This window comes from Poecilia reticulata, chromosome 5, assembly GCF_904066995.2.
Source record: "Poecilia reticulata chromosome 5, P_reticulata-male-v2, whole genome shotgun sequence".
In the NCBI taxonomy this organism is placed as follows: domain Eukaryota; kingdom Metazoa; phylum Chordata; class Actinopteri; order Cyprinodontiformes; family Poeciliidae; genus Poecilia; species Poecilia reticulata.
Genome location: NC_088834.1, coordinates 7,990,398 through 8,004,697, shown reverse-complemented (window position 1 = coordinate 8,004,697; position 14,300 = coordinate 7,990,398). Strand labels below are relative to the sequence as shown.

At 35.6% G+C, this 14,300-nt stretch overlaps 1 protein-coding gene and 1 long non-coding RNA gene across 4 annotated transcripts; both read right to left on the bottom strand.

Annotated features, from left to right (window-relative positions):
• Nucleotides 1-4,093: 4,093 nt before the first annotated feature.
• Nucleotides 4,094-6,209, bottom strand: LOC145551564 (uncharacterized). Of its 2 annotated transcripts, none has more exons than XR_014087431.1 (5): nt 6,191-6,209; nt 5,303-5,426; nt 4,919-5,127; nt 4,621-4,701; nt 4,094-4,525 (listed from the first exon to the last, which is right to left on the bottom strand). It is a non-coding gene; the product is annotated as an uncharacterized LOC145551564 (long non-coding RNA). The 2 variants fall into 2 exon arrangements; XR_014087430.1 differs by lacking the exon at nt 6,191-6,209 and adding an exon at nt 5,851-5,914.
• A 655-nt stretch (nt 6,210-6,864) lies between these two features.
• pnp4a (purine nucleoside phosphorylase 4a) lies at nt 6,865-11,616 on the bottom strand. 2 transcript variants are annotated; one of them, XM_008409142.2, is made up of 7 exons: nt 11,481-11,616; nt 11,026-11,189; nt 10,453-10,556; nt 8,805-8,980; nt 8,507-8,697; nt 7,523-7,602; nt 6,865-7,362 (listed from the first exon to the last, which is right to left on the bottom strand). In XM_008409142.2, the coding sequence occupies exons 1-7, from the start codon at nt 11,501-11,503 to the stop codon at nt 7,210-7,212; spliced, it is 891 nt and encodes a 296-aa protein (XP_008407364.1). In that variant the 5' UTR covers nt 11,504-11,616; the 3' UTR covers nt 6,865-7,209. The 2 variants fall into 2 exon arrangements, with proteins under 2 accessions (XP_008407364.1, XP_081463056.1); XM_081606930.1 differs by lacking the exon at nt 11,026-11,189 and having other exon boundaries at nt 11,481-11,608.
• Nucleotides 11,617-14,300: the final 2,684 nt, after the last annotated feature.

The following is a 14,300-nucleotide window of genomic DNA, read 5'->3' as shown; positions in this document are numbered from 1 at the left end:
ACAACTTGGCTTGACTCTTTTCTTCTGCTCTATTGTTCTAAATTTTGTTTAAAAAAAAAACAAACAAAAAACAAAACAATATATTTTCTTTTGCTATAGGTCAAATTGTTAGCTGAAGATTAAATATTTTCTGAGATGTGGTGAAGTTTGGCAGTACAACTATTCATCATGCTCTTTTCAAATTTGATCTTTATGGAAGATTGGCAAGAAGAAAGCTGCTACTTTATCTAAATTCTGACAGACCAAGCAAGTTCACCCTAAAAGCAGATCACAAGATGCTAAAAGAAGTCTTCAAAAATCTACAGCACATTTTTGCTACTCTTCTTTCTTTTTTTATTAATTGGCTCTAGTGGCCTTCTTAAGATTGTGAATGAACAGAAAAGTGTGCTGTGGGAGATATGGAAGCCATGCAGCAAAGGTAAACAGGCTGGGACTCAAAGCTGTGACGGCTGCATGGAGGACTGACGGCTCCATACCTGGCTTGCACACTTTACCCTGATACCACCGCTGCACCCCAAACTCTTGCTACTCTTGGTGTGGAAGAGCCCCTACAATTAGAAAGGGACAAAACAAGTTTATCTGTCAGAGGAGCTTTGCAAGGAAGAAATCATTTCTCTCTAAGAGAACCATGAAGGTTGGACTAAAATTTGTCACACAGAATACTGGCAGAGATCAAGACATTAGAAAATCTTTAATTTACATGTAAAGTTAGATTATTTGGACCTCCCAACAGAGGACATGGACTCAGCCACTGGACTGTCTGATAAATTAGATATTTGTGTAACAGTCAATGCCCTAAGATGCCTTGAAATAATGAATAATATATTCAAGAAATCTGCTCACCCTAGACTCTGTGTGATGTTTCCATGTTCACCTTGTGGAAGCATAGTCACTTCAGCTGCCTCTCACAGTCCAAAATCACTGTTTGGTTAATTGATCTCAGAGATGGGTTGTTTCTGTAATGTGCTAATAAATTGACTCATGACCTGTTCAGAGGATACCCCAAATCTGGACTGATGACAGCTGGAGGTACATAGACAATATAGGTGTGGATGTTTTAGGTAAATACATTTCTTCTAAAATGTCACAAGGAAGTTTTAGTTGGTATTTTGACTTTTATAAGATTTAATTAATTGAAGACTGTGAGAAATGGTGGTGAACCAAAAAAAAGGAGGTGAGTTCAATAAGAAACTGCAGCAGGAAGTTGGAAAATTTAAAGGCCACAGACTGACCTTTAAGAAGTAAGACCAGACTGCTCTGCATAAATCAGTTTACAGATGAATCAGATTCATTTTTTCATAATTGGATTAAAGAGATGATTAAAATTCAGCACAAATGAAAAACACAGGCTATCAGAATTATAAGAGTCTATTTTGACATGTTTGCAGGAAAAGTGTTAAACATTAGTGCTAAACTTTGCATAGTTTTTTTGGCATAAATGGCTTTCCATATTTTACACATGTAACATAATGGAAAATTAAATTATAGAGGGCACGCAGTACTTCCTCTGTGTCAGCGTGAGTGAATGAAACTCAACACATCACAGATGTTGAGATATCGTCCACCCCCACGCAGTTCAAAGGTTTAAGTGCGAGAGGAAGCATTTCCATAGTCGCTACACCATAAATACTCTACTTTAAAAGCTGCAGAAGCTATTTGTTTATTTTTTTATTTCTATAAAAGATGAACTCAATCAGATTTTTCAAACAAGTACATTGGAAAGCTGTTTGCTATTCGGTTTAAGTAAACTTGCACAACAACTTATTATTCCTTGAATTGTCTGCAGCTTAGCGGCTGCACTAGCTAATATTTGTCTTCCAAGTTGGTTTAAAACTTGAACTTCCATTCCTTCCAGATGACTCATTTTGGAAAGCAGATCTCTTTCATCTGTAAATGACCAAGTTAGAAAAATAACCGTCCTTATCAGCTGAAGAGACACACACAGCCCCGCAGCTTTTGAAACAGATGAGCAGAATGATTCATTTATCGTCATTACCCCTTTGCTCTGGTATTAAAAGCATTATCTTTTTAAATTAATGTAACTCTTTTGTATTCCCCTCATTAATTCAAATAGTTTTTGTATGTTGTAATATTAGTTTTTATGATTCCTTGTTACACGTGGAACACTTTATTTTGTTGAAATGATGCCTTTTTAGGAAGAGAGAGTCAGTTGAGGTCTTTATGGAGTTAATAGTGTCTCTCTATGACATTAATCACCACTGCCTGGGTGAAATCAGTAAGGTTTATTTTTAGTGTAAATGAGCAAGCTGGCCATTTTTCTGCAGATGTTTTGAACTTGCTCCATTCTTCAAGTGAATGTTTATATATGCAAAGCAATTTAGGTACATTTTCGTAGAGGACCACCTGTAATGATATCCAATGCTGAGTTAAGCCAAAAGTGTGTTAGCCTCATCTAGGTTGTGTGATTAAACAACAATAAGTTCCAGAAATGTGTTTCTTTATTGTTTTAACTCACATGGTGACTGCAGTTAAGATCCACGTGGCAACATGAACAATCATCAATCCTCATTTTGAGGTTCAAAGAAGAATTTTAAGAATTTGTGTGAATTTGAGAATATTGCTTCTCCTATATGAGTAGATTTTTGATACTATGTTTATTAAAAACAATTAATTCTAATAATTGCTTCATAAAGTGATGTTTTTCAGTTGTACACATAATAAAGTTCGAGTAATATAATGTATAATATTAACTTCTACTGCCCCCTTGTGGTATTATCAATACATGTATTTATTTACTGCAATTAATCACAAATTCATTAGAGCAGTAATTTCCTAAGTTTGGGGTTTTCAGCTCCTACCTAGAAATTAAACAAAATAACAAAAATAACTATAATAAAGTCTTTATGCCATAGTCTACAAAAAAGAAAAAAACACTTTTGTCTTTGTTTTCTTGTTTTTTTTTAGGATTTATATAACTTGAAAATTAGACCAAATATCAATATGTCAACAGGCTGTTGAAGAGAATCTCACATGATTCATACAATATCCCAAGCAGAGGACTTTATGTCTCTTGGTGTGTTGTTCATAAAATGGACAGACAGATAGGGCCTCCAGTCTGTCGATGTGAAGAAACAAAGAACTGAACCAAAAAGCAAAGGCAAGACAAGAAAAGTTGATTTGTGTAGCTCATTTTAGAAGCAAGAAAATTCAAAGTGCTTCGCATGATAAAGCTCTCAGTTTACATTTCCGTGAGCTATGGTCATGACAGTTGAATCATTGCCAAAAGAGCAACATCCCAGATTTTTTTATTTTGTAGCATCAACCATCTTCTGCATCATTGGCTGTTGAAGCAGCAGCGTATCTTCCTCTGAGAGGCAGCGGTTAGACAAACTCATCAGGATGTCCGGCTCTGTCCTAGATGCTCCCTCGACCCAGTGCAGGTGATGGGAGACAGGACGACTCTAAAATAACATCTCTGATGTCTCCCACCTCATGCATGAAGCTGTTGCTGAACTGAAGGGCTCCTTCAGTGACAGACTGCGGCATCCTAGGTGCACAAGGAAGCGTTCCAGGAGATCCTTCCTCTCAAGCAGCTTTTAGACTCATTAACCATCACTGCCCTTTCAAATAATTTGAAAGGAGGCAGTAGATGTGGTTTTGGTATCTGATCAGGATGCCTCCAGGTGCTTCCCTTTGGAGTCGGGGAAGACCCAGAATTTGTTGGAGCAACTACCTTGTCAAGCCTGGGAGCGCCTTGGGATACCTCCAGTATTGTGAGTGCGTGTATTTGTGTGCATGGATGGATGGATGGACGGATGGATGGATGGACATGTGTAAACCTTGTAACCCTCCAGTGATGTTCAATATCCAACAGCAATACTGCACCAAACTTCAGCAAAGTAGTTAAGATGTGTAATATTTGTCACCAACTTTCTTCTTATTGTTTCCAGGCTTTTTATTACATAACACTAAAATATTTTCAGACAAAAACTCAATTTGCTTGCCGACATTTTCTGTAACTAAATTATGAAAATCTATTTCTATATTTCTACAATATTGTCTGTGCTGAATTGTTGTCAGTATGATTATGAACGACCACTTCTTTGTTTCCACCAAACCAAACACCAACAAGTGTGATCATCACATTCCTCCAAGAAAGTTTTAATTCAGCCAAAAACAGTTTTAAGATATTTAAGTGTTTTCTTCCTGTTTCATACTTGTATTTATGGTTCATTTAAAGGGGAGTTTTGTGTAGGGAACATTGTTTCATCTCAATTTCAGTGTTCATCAATGGACACTGCCTTTAAAATCTGTTTTATAACATTTTCCTGGTGATGAGGTTAGTCAGTCTAACCTCATCACCAGGTTAGACAGATTCATTTTTAAACAAGAAATGGTGATTGTCACAAGAGTTACGGATGTTCTTCATTCTTTGTCTAAACCAAGGTTTCTTCTTCTCTCCTCTTCATGTTACTGTTTACACTCTGGGTTTCTGGTTGACTGGAGGATGAAGTAGGCTGGGGTTCATCCTGACTTTCATCACAACCAGAGTGAAAACCTTGATCTGGAAGGCAGAATATTAATGTAAAATGAATGGATTTTTCAGACAAAAATGACAGAAAATGAAATGAATCAAAGCTGGTATTGGTATTAGCATACTTTTTTTAATTTTGTTTGTTTGCCATGAAGGTATTGCCATACTGAGCCACTGGGTCATTTTCTTAGAGACCCTGTCTGGAACTGTGAATGGGACACAAATGAAACAACAAATTAATCTTCATAAAAACATGTAGGAGGACCATATTTCAGAAGTTGAAGGTGCATCAACACAAAAGGTAAACAGAGCATAAATATATTGTAACAAATACTGGAAAGAATTCATATGAATTTAGATCACTTTATATCCTAATAAATTACAGGTCAGCACTGTTTTAAAAAAAAGGCGAATAGTACGTACTCTTTGACAAATCAGAGGTGACTTTTGAGGCTGTTACATTTTCCTGCACATGTTCTTGGGATGGTTCATCCATAACTGTTGCAGTTTCCGCCTGCAATGCAAATCTTTCCAAAAGGTGATCCATAAGATCCTGGGCATGCTCTGGCTTAGTTCTGATGGCCAATTGCAGTGGAGGTTGCCCAACAGAGATCTTCAGCAACGTAAGGCTTCTGAGGAACCAGAACCCCGTAGAAGTACATTACACTCTCCTACCAGATACTTGCACTTTAAGTAATATTTCGCCAAACTATTAAACTTAACTTAAATAATGACACTGTGTTCCAATTTGTTCAAGTAAATCCAACCAAATATTTAAAACAAAAATGTAAAAGTTTTAGGCTTTACCTGTCTTTGAAATGTCGATAAACCCAAAAGAGCACAACCAGAACAACCAAAATCACGAATAAAACCAGGAGTGATATGAAGAGGATGTCAACTGACGTCTGATGGACCATGGCAATGCTGATCCCTGAAATGTAGAGGACAGTGACACGTTTTTTTTTTTTTTTTTTTTACTGATTAACTGTTTTAAGCATAAAGGTGGGAAAAAAACAGTTGATTTTTGAAACAGTGGAGACAAAACAATGTTAATTTTCTGTTATCCTACAATTACTGGCTTTACTTTCTAATTAAAAAGCTCAAACACTTATATAGCTATTGATTTGTGTTCTCTATAAGCATAGAGAACATGCTTATAGAGATTTGTGTTTTCTGTAAGCATAGAGAACACAAATCAATAGCAAATCAATGCTTATAGGGAACACAAATCAAATTTTTCTGAGCTCAATGAAATGAGGTCAAAAAACTTTGAGCAACTATCAGAATTTCCCACTTGAAGTCTGTTTAAGTTAATCCTTATAGAAAATGACATAAAACAAATTAAAAATACTTGCTTTTTCCTGCTACTCTCTTCCCTTGTTTGTTAATTACCACTAAACAAAAGCCGTGACCCTTTCATTTGAATTTAAAAGTAAACATTCTGTTAGAATTTCTTTAACTAAATACAGAATTTGATTCAGTTTTAAGATTTACTACTACAACAAAAACAAGAGTTATTGATGCAATTTTTTATCTTTTCTAGACAGAGAATTAACACTAATTAATATTCATAATGTGCGTGTAGCTTTTTATAACTTTCTGCCCAAATAAATAGCTATGATGTTGCAGAAAAACGGTTAGTGTTGCTCATACAAGTTCTATCAGATGGTGTAAATGGCTCGTATTTGATATTACTTCTTCTGTCAGCTGTTTGCCATATTTACTGCAAATTTTACTCCTGATTGGGATGACTCCTCTCCCGAAAACTTTGGATGCCAAGATGTTGAGGTTTATTTGAAGAAATACAGGCAGAGCTGAACACTCTGAAACTTTGTGTCATCAGATAATCTGGATTCAGCCTATTCAAGATGTCTGATCAATCTTTGTGGTTTCAATAAATGCTTCTGTTTGCAATGTAAAACATTATACAGTTATTTATATAAAAATGAAACTCTTTTAAACATTCAATACCTTCTTATAGACTAATTTTCTATGCTGTTTTGCAACCTATTTTGTCCAGGAAAGCTCAATGCTTACTATACCCTTACAATTAATTATGTTGATTGCTATGGCCTGTAGGTAATTGCCTGTAGATTAAGTTAATTGTAATCAGTGCAGCTGATTTGACTTTTCAATGAAACTATTTTATAATATAAGCAGATTCTTACTATTTTAAAATAATGAATTTGCTTTTTATGTAATATTTACATGCTCTATGTTATCTATGAGATTATACAATATGCAGAAGTGTGTAATAAGGAAAAGTTGCATCGCAGCTTTAGTTGTTAAAAAAATAAAGAGGACAAGAGGATATTATTAAGTCCAAAAGAGGGCAGCAGTGAGTAAACATAGGAAAGAACAGAAATCAGTAGGATTGGTAGAATATTTTAATCGTGTCAGGACAAGACAGAAATACTTTACAACATAAACATTAATAATTCAAGGCCAGTGTACAAAAACATTCATCAGTGTTGTTCCAACAAAGCACCATTAAACAATTACTGTTGTAAAAGATGTGTAGTTTACATAAAATATCAGAGATGAATACATATATCCTAATTTAAATGTATGAACAACAGGTTGGCACCATAGTGATATAAATAAGATTTTCAATTTAGCAAAATTTTTTTTTTTAAACTGCACACACAGAGGTAATAAAATAAAAAGTAGTCAAAAATTTAATCAGTGCAATAACCAGATGCATCTGCGTTAGTTCAGGAAACATTATTTGTGTTTTCGTTGTTATTGATCTCCATCCTGCTGATCAGTTCAGTCACCAGCTGCTGCACGGTTTGAGAGCGCAACCGGCCAACTTCCAGGACGCCCTCGTGGTTCACGCTTTCAGTGTCCTCATAGCTCTTTACCACCTGCCATGGAGACCAATTCATCAGTCATCCAAGCAAAGATTCAGAGACCACTACCATTCCATAAGTTACCACATTCTTTATTAGTTACAGACTTATGAAATAAAGCTGAAAAATAAGAGTTGTGATTGTTTTCTATCTGTATTTGTGATTGTTGTCATACCTTATTTGTGATCAGAGAAAGTCCAAAGACTCTTAGACCACAGTGAGTTGCCACGACGACCTCAGGTGCTGTACTCATACCTGAAATAACAATACATTACAGGGGTAGTTTAGAACAATGCTATTAATAAATTGAAAAATCTAAAACGTCCCACTTCCTATTCACCCTCTACTTCAATGAACTCATTTTGTTCATTCATGCCTATTCATAGTTTCAGTCACACCAAATACTGCTGCCCAAATAATATAATTTGCTGATGTCTGTTGTAACCCTGCACACCAATCGTTTTACAGAGTACATTCTATAAGGAGATTCTGCTTGAAAATGTGTTCATTTGCTTTTAATTTAAATGCAAGCAACCAGTTAGTCTACTTGTTAGCAGAGTAGTTTTTTTATTTTTTAAATTAAGCTCTCCTAGTAAACTATGCCTTCATTTTAGTCTACAACCAAGCATCTAAACAACCAGTGATGGGAAAAAAAATAATGAATTCAGATATGTAGATCTGTCAATTCAGATCACATACTAACTTTAGCTTTTGTACATAGGTGTCAACTTTCTATTGACTGAACATGAAAAAAAAGAATAGAATAAAACAATTAGAAAATCTTCTATCTGGGCCAAACTAAGTGAAAATGTTCCTCCTGGTGCATTGAAGCGTCCATCAAAAACTGCAGCTGCACAACACGTTAAATCAGACTTTACAGTGAGCATTATGCATTAAAGATACATTAGTTGGGAAAAAATATTTTCAACTGTGAAAGGATTTTTAAATGAAGCTCCTGCAACTTTTTCCTCAGCCGTGAAACTGAAAATTTTCTTTCATTAGAGACTCACAAGAACCCTTTGCTCTTATCCTTCACAACAGGAATAAATTGGATGTGCAAACTCTAGCCTGAGCACAAAAATGTAGAATTGTTGCCAAGAATGAGGAGGAATGATCATAATGAGACTTTGCACATTTCTAGTGCCTTAGTGCATCATACCGACTGCGTCCACTCCCAGTCGATGCAGCAGTTTGGCCTCAGCGATGGTTTCAAAGTTGGGTCCACCCACCATGGCATATACACCTTCCTGCACAAGGCTAGAAACACCCATCTGCTTGGCAAGCTCCATCACAAGGCTACGCAGCCCTTTGTCATAGCAACCTGACATAGCTGGAAAGCGTGGCCCAAACCTGCAACAACAATTTATTGGCATCGTTGACATGTAAAGGAAAACTTTTATTCACCACTGTGAGGACAGTAAAATACCACCACAAGAATCATGCAGAAATTAAATTACTTTTCATCGTTGGGCCCACACAGTGGGTTCAGACCGACCAGCCCAGGGAAGTTGATGTGGTCCTTGATGATCATGATGTCACCAGGACGTAGGCCATCAGCCAACGAGCCTGCAGCATTTGTCACAATAAGTGTCTCCACTCCCATCAGCTTGAAGACTCGAATGGGAAAGGTCGTCTGATCGAAAGACAGTCATGTATTTCTATTTTAGCCATGCTTACTTGGATAGTATGTTACCGAGTGCAAAGATTGGCAGCCACTTGAACATGTTGTACATTGGGAAGCTTTGGGCATGTAAAAAATTTGGTGAGACCATTGACTGTTCAGGATGAAGACACAAATCTGTTGCCTCTTTTCTTTTTTGCGATGAGTTGCTTTTTCTGTAAACTACATTTTTTATTTTTTTTAGCTTTTTTGTTCTCTTCAAAAAGCATTTTGCATGTAGAGCATAAAGTTTGTCTCCTGTGACCAGAAGATCTTCTTTCACATGTTTGTTGTGTCCCCTAAATAGCTTGAGCAAACCACAAGTGAAATAAATGCTAATTATTAAAAAGATGAGTTTTACAGTGCTTTCTGTTGAGTGGTTTTACAGTAAAGGTAGTTAAATATATGCAAGCTGCACATTAATTCTTTAGTTATTTGCCACAAATTATATATATGCATTGTTATTAATTTTATTTATTTTGAGCATGCCTGTTTTCTGCACAAATTAACTTTACACAGTTTTGTTATGGTTTGTCAGGGGATGCAGGATTTTCACTTAGGAAGATAAAACTCTAACTGTAGGTCTCCTGATAGTCACACAACCCTGTTTCGTAGCTAACATTTAAGCATACAAAGGGTATTTTTAGTGAAAGTTTTTATTTTGAATCTGTTTTTTTGTTTTTGGGTGGGGTGGGGGTTTCTTTGCAAAGGGCATTTCACAGGATGCCACCTAAAGGAGAGTCAGGCAGTCTCAGTGTAACACACAGCAGAGAGCACGTTTGTATGAATGGGTGTTCTACAGAAGGAAACAAAGGCAGCATTGAACAGTTGACTAAAAGGCTGCATGTGACCAAACCCAAGCATGACTATGTCTCACACACACACGCATCCAAGAGACTACAGGTTAGCTTGTAGCATGCTGGTTATTATGTAAACTTTGCCCAGGGTTGCTGGGCTGAGATATTTTTTAGCCAACCACTTATGTGAGAATGTTTTGTGGTGGATGTGGCTATAGTTGTGAAGACATGTTTTAATTAATCCATATGTTTATGTGATGTGTTGTTTTGTCTGTGTATAAATGTATGGACTGTAATGCAGAACACCTGGACAATATTTAACTCTGCCTGTTCACGAACATATATGTCTTTAGGCTTAGTTTTGTGTTTTCTTACGGTTTGATTTTCAACCAACTTCCTCACACATTTATTCAAATTCCATATGGAAACACACACATGAATGAGTTAGGTTTTTAAAAGCCAAAATCACAAGACGCATCCAAGTTTATGCTCACTGGTTGTTTAGATATTTAAGTCTCTGATTTATTCGGTCATTGTACTTTTGTTTTGCTTAAACGTAGATGTAACTTTAGCTATTTTTGTGTATCCTTTTAAAAAGTTTGACATTTGGAATAACAATTAGTACACCTGAAATATCTGTGTGAATACCTTGAGGAGTGAATGTCCCTCGTACATGTGGAAGCGGCCCTGCATGCAAACACATGACTTCTCCTTCAACTCCCCAAAAACCAGCCGACCTGCGTGACCTTGTACTGTAACAAAAATAAACACAGTGAGAACATTAACTTTCTTGCTTTCATTGTGCACATTCACAGAATACAGTTGCTTATAATGACAATTACACATAAGAGACATTTCTGACTATAATTTTGCAGGGCTGATGGATAACTGAAAATAGTCTAATGTAAAACAACACACTGATCAATACCTAAAAATTAAAATAAGGCATAAATTGAGCAATTGGTTATAGTTTTCATACTTCAATTTGAGCTTCAGTTACTTAAATATATGAATAAAAAGAATCTGAAATTTTTTTTTTGCAATATTCATCTTATTAAATGTCTGTCTAAAGGCCTTATGATCTTATGAACAAATGAAAATATAAAGTTTTGCTATGCTGTTATTTTAATATACAATATTAGTGACATGAATCTATTTGTAAAAATATCAAACAGTATTTTTAAAGATTTGAATTCATAAAAGCATGTAATCATAAATGACCTGTGCTCTGGGGAAACCCTGGTATGTCAGAGTAATCAAAGGAGTCTTGACATTTAAGGGTATCAGCAAGCATGCCCAGTCCAGAGCCGCAAATAATTGCCACTATGGGACGATGCTTTGTATGAGACATCAGCCAATCGGAAGTCTTCTGATATTCATCGTGACTGCAGGGAAATAAATAGCGCAATATCACCCACAAAAATGTAATATTCTTAGTTGTGATGTTATGACCTTAGAAGCATCTTCATGATTGCACAGAAGCAACTAAACTAAAAAGACCTCTAATGTTAGTACATTAGTACTTTTCATGTGTTAAAAAAAAATACATTTCTTTAAATATCTGAAAATGGCACACTGTTGACAATGTTATTAACATTTTCAAGCTATTTAACAACAATATCACATTACAAAACTTTACCGAACATCAGAAATGGTGTTAAAACCTTTTCCCTTACCTGATCTGTTCTTTGCTGTGCATGATAAATGAAGGAGGAAGACCGTACTACTTCCAGATGTGTGTGTGTGTGTGTATGTGTGTGTCTGTGTGGTTGTGTGACAGATGAAGAGAGTGTGGTAAGCAGATGCTGATCAGCTTACATATTCACTGGTCACATGCGTCTGATTGGTTCAGAACTTGCTCATTCATCAGAAGCAGCCAATAGCATTACAGTTGGAGTAAAATAGCAATTGTGTAGATTCCTCACATTTTTCTTTCTTTTTTTGGTTGTGCAACGAGCTTTTGGTTCACATAACTCCTAGGATTATTGAGAGATTCTTTTCCCTGTTTCTCAACTGCTAGAGTACAAACTGGGAGCCTGACATAATCTGGGTGTGTATGAGAGAAAAGGAAAGTAAAGCTTTCTGTACATATCTGTAAAAGTGCAAGTGCAAGTATTTTACTTACCCTATAATAATAAACACGAAATTATAGAGATAATGATTCAATCTTTTAATAAAGCTACTCTCTTGTGTGTACTTATTTTTTTTAAGTATGATGCTCTTGCTATAGTGTAGATTTTTGATATAGGTAATATGGTTTTCTGTTGGTCCAGAGCAGGATTTCCTTTGAGATAATGCATTCAGTGAAAATAATAAAAAAAATTATTGATTTGCCATTTGCTACATGAACAAGTTTTCTTTTGCTTTTACAGTCAGTAAAAATGTTCACCCTTAGTAATGTACTCAATAGAGCTGATTAAGCTAATTTATGACTTGAATCTTAGGATTCTGGATCATATTTTACAGTCTGCAGACACTCCTGAAAAGGTTATAAAAAGACCAAAATAAAAAGTCAGTCCAGCCATATTTTGTTTGGTCACAATATGTCTACATATTCTCTACACATACATTTTTTCTAATTCTGAATCTTAATGTCCAAAATGTAAAACAAATGTAATTTAGCTTAATTTTCCTGAATGTTGAACTCATGTACTAATTTTTATTGTTTAAATAAAACATAAATGCTTTTAATCCAGACTCAAGAAGTCCAAGGCTGTGTCAGGTTAATGAGGAGCGGCTAGCAACTCATGATCGCTAATACACTTCACATGTTCCTCTGCTGCCGCTCTGATCAGATGCTGCTAATAAGGCTCATGTGAGCTTGATGGATGCTGAACAGAGATGGACTCGAACCAGTGGACAGCAAACAGAACCAGAAGGTTTATACCGTTTGGCAATGTCACTTTTAGCAAACAAAACCACATTCAGGAGAGCTAAGTATCAAACTCATCAAACTGGTCTCTGGAATCATCTTTGTTTTAACTTTAAGGGATGAACACAAAACTGCATGTAAATGATGCTGCATGTAAATGTGCATAACAGAAGCCATATGGACTCTAGTTAGCAGGTTAATGAAAAGAGGAATGTAGATGGTTAGACACTCAGACATGTTTTACCATATTAGTATTACAATTATTTTCAAAGACATTTGAATCTTTGTAGCTACATGCATTGCAAAAGCCATTTAATTTTATTTACTTTATTTAGGACAACGCATATAAATCAACATGTCAGCAGCAAGCATCAATCTAAATATGTTAGAGCTAACACACCAGCTAATTTTCATTTGCTGTCCGAAAGTAGTTAAGAACAAGGCGTATCCCACGAAACAAAAAGCAGGGAATAATGGAAACATCACCACCAATGTAACACATAACACAAACAACATGAAGAATAAAAATAAGAGCTGGTAAAATGCAAGATGGGATCTTCTAATAGAGAATAGTTGTCAGAATAAAAGGTGAGTTTATACTCTGGAGGTCATACTTTTTACTTTCCCTCAACTTTCCAAAATTATGCATGAAGACATGACTCTTCAAGCAGGAACACTTCCATAGGTAGTTCTGTTGTCAAGGCTTTTTTAATAGCAGTAAAGAGCTGACTGCAAGTATACACTGCATACAACGGGGTTAACCTGTTGTGACCACTGATTTGTGCTTCTCAGTGTTTAATGCTCTGCTGAATGCTCACCATTACTGCATACCTTCACTTGGGCAGAATGTCAGAAATGTGCTCTCGTTCATTTAAACGTCTTTTAGATATCTGGCATTCTTGGCCATATATGACATACAGACGTTACTTCTGTGTTTTTCATTGTAGCTATTTAGGCTGCGGGGCACAACAATGTTTTAAAAAGCTTATTGTTACATATGTTGTACTTTACACAAAACATAGTTCTTGTGAATATAAAGGAGTGACTTTCCTGACACTATTTATATATCATTAACTAACATGGGGAGTAATGTGATGTAATAGATATTGATCAATGCAGGGTCTGTATCCATATCAGTAAACCATTCATCTGACTGAAATGTCTCAAAAACTGCTGGATGATGTTTTATCGTTGGGTAAATCTAGTTTTTTCCAACAGATTTAGTGTATGAGAGGTATTGATGGTTTTAAAGTGAAATGTCTCGACAAATCCACAACTGATAACCATAAAAATTGCATAAAGTCACACTTTTTTTTACCCAGTGCCACCATCAGGGCAAATCATGTATCTGTTAAGTTAAAAGTTTTGACGTATAACCAAATAAAAAAACTCTTCCAAACCCAGTCACCAATAAGTCATCTGCAATCTTGAAGTGAAACATAAACATCTCTTTATGTATGCTGCTGATTCATACATTTTACAGATTATTTTGTGAAACCTCAAAAAACTTTTTAAATTTGTCTCTTTTACAGTCATGCATCACTTTATAAGATAGTGAAATAAAACTTCAAACATGTAAAAAGAACTAATGTGAAAAAATCTATGTTGACTTCCTTTACTATTG

Excerpts from the sequence above, each read along its gene's own strand:
- pnp4a (XM_008409142.2), bottom strand. The coding sequence starts at position 11,503 with ATGCACAGCAAAGAACAGATCAG. Across the intron at positions 11,190-11,480 it reads CACAGCAAAGAACAGATCAG|TCACGATGAATATCAGAAGA; the intron begins GTAAGGGAAAAG and ends ATTTCCCTGCAG. Across the intron at positions 7,363-7,522 it reads TTTCTCTGATCACAAATAAG|GTGGTAAAGAGCTATGAGGA; the intron begins GTATGACAACAA and ends TCTCCATGGCAG.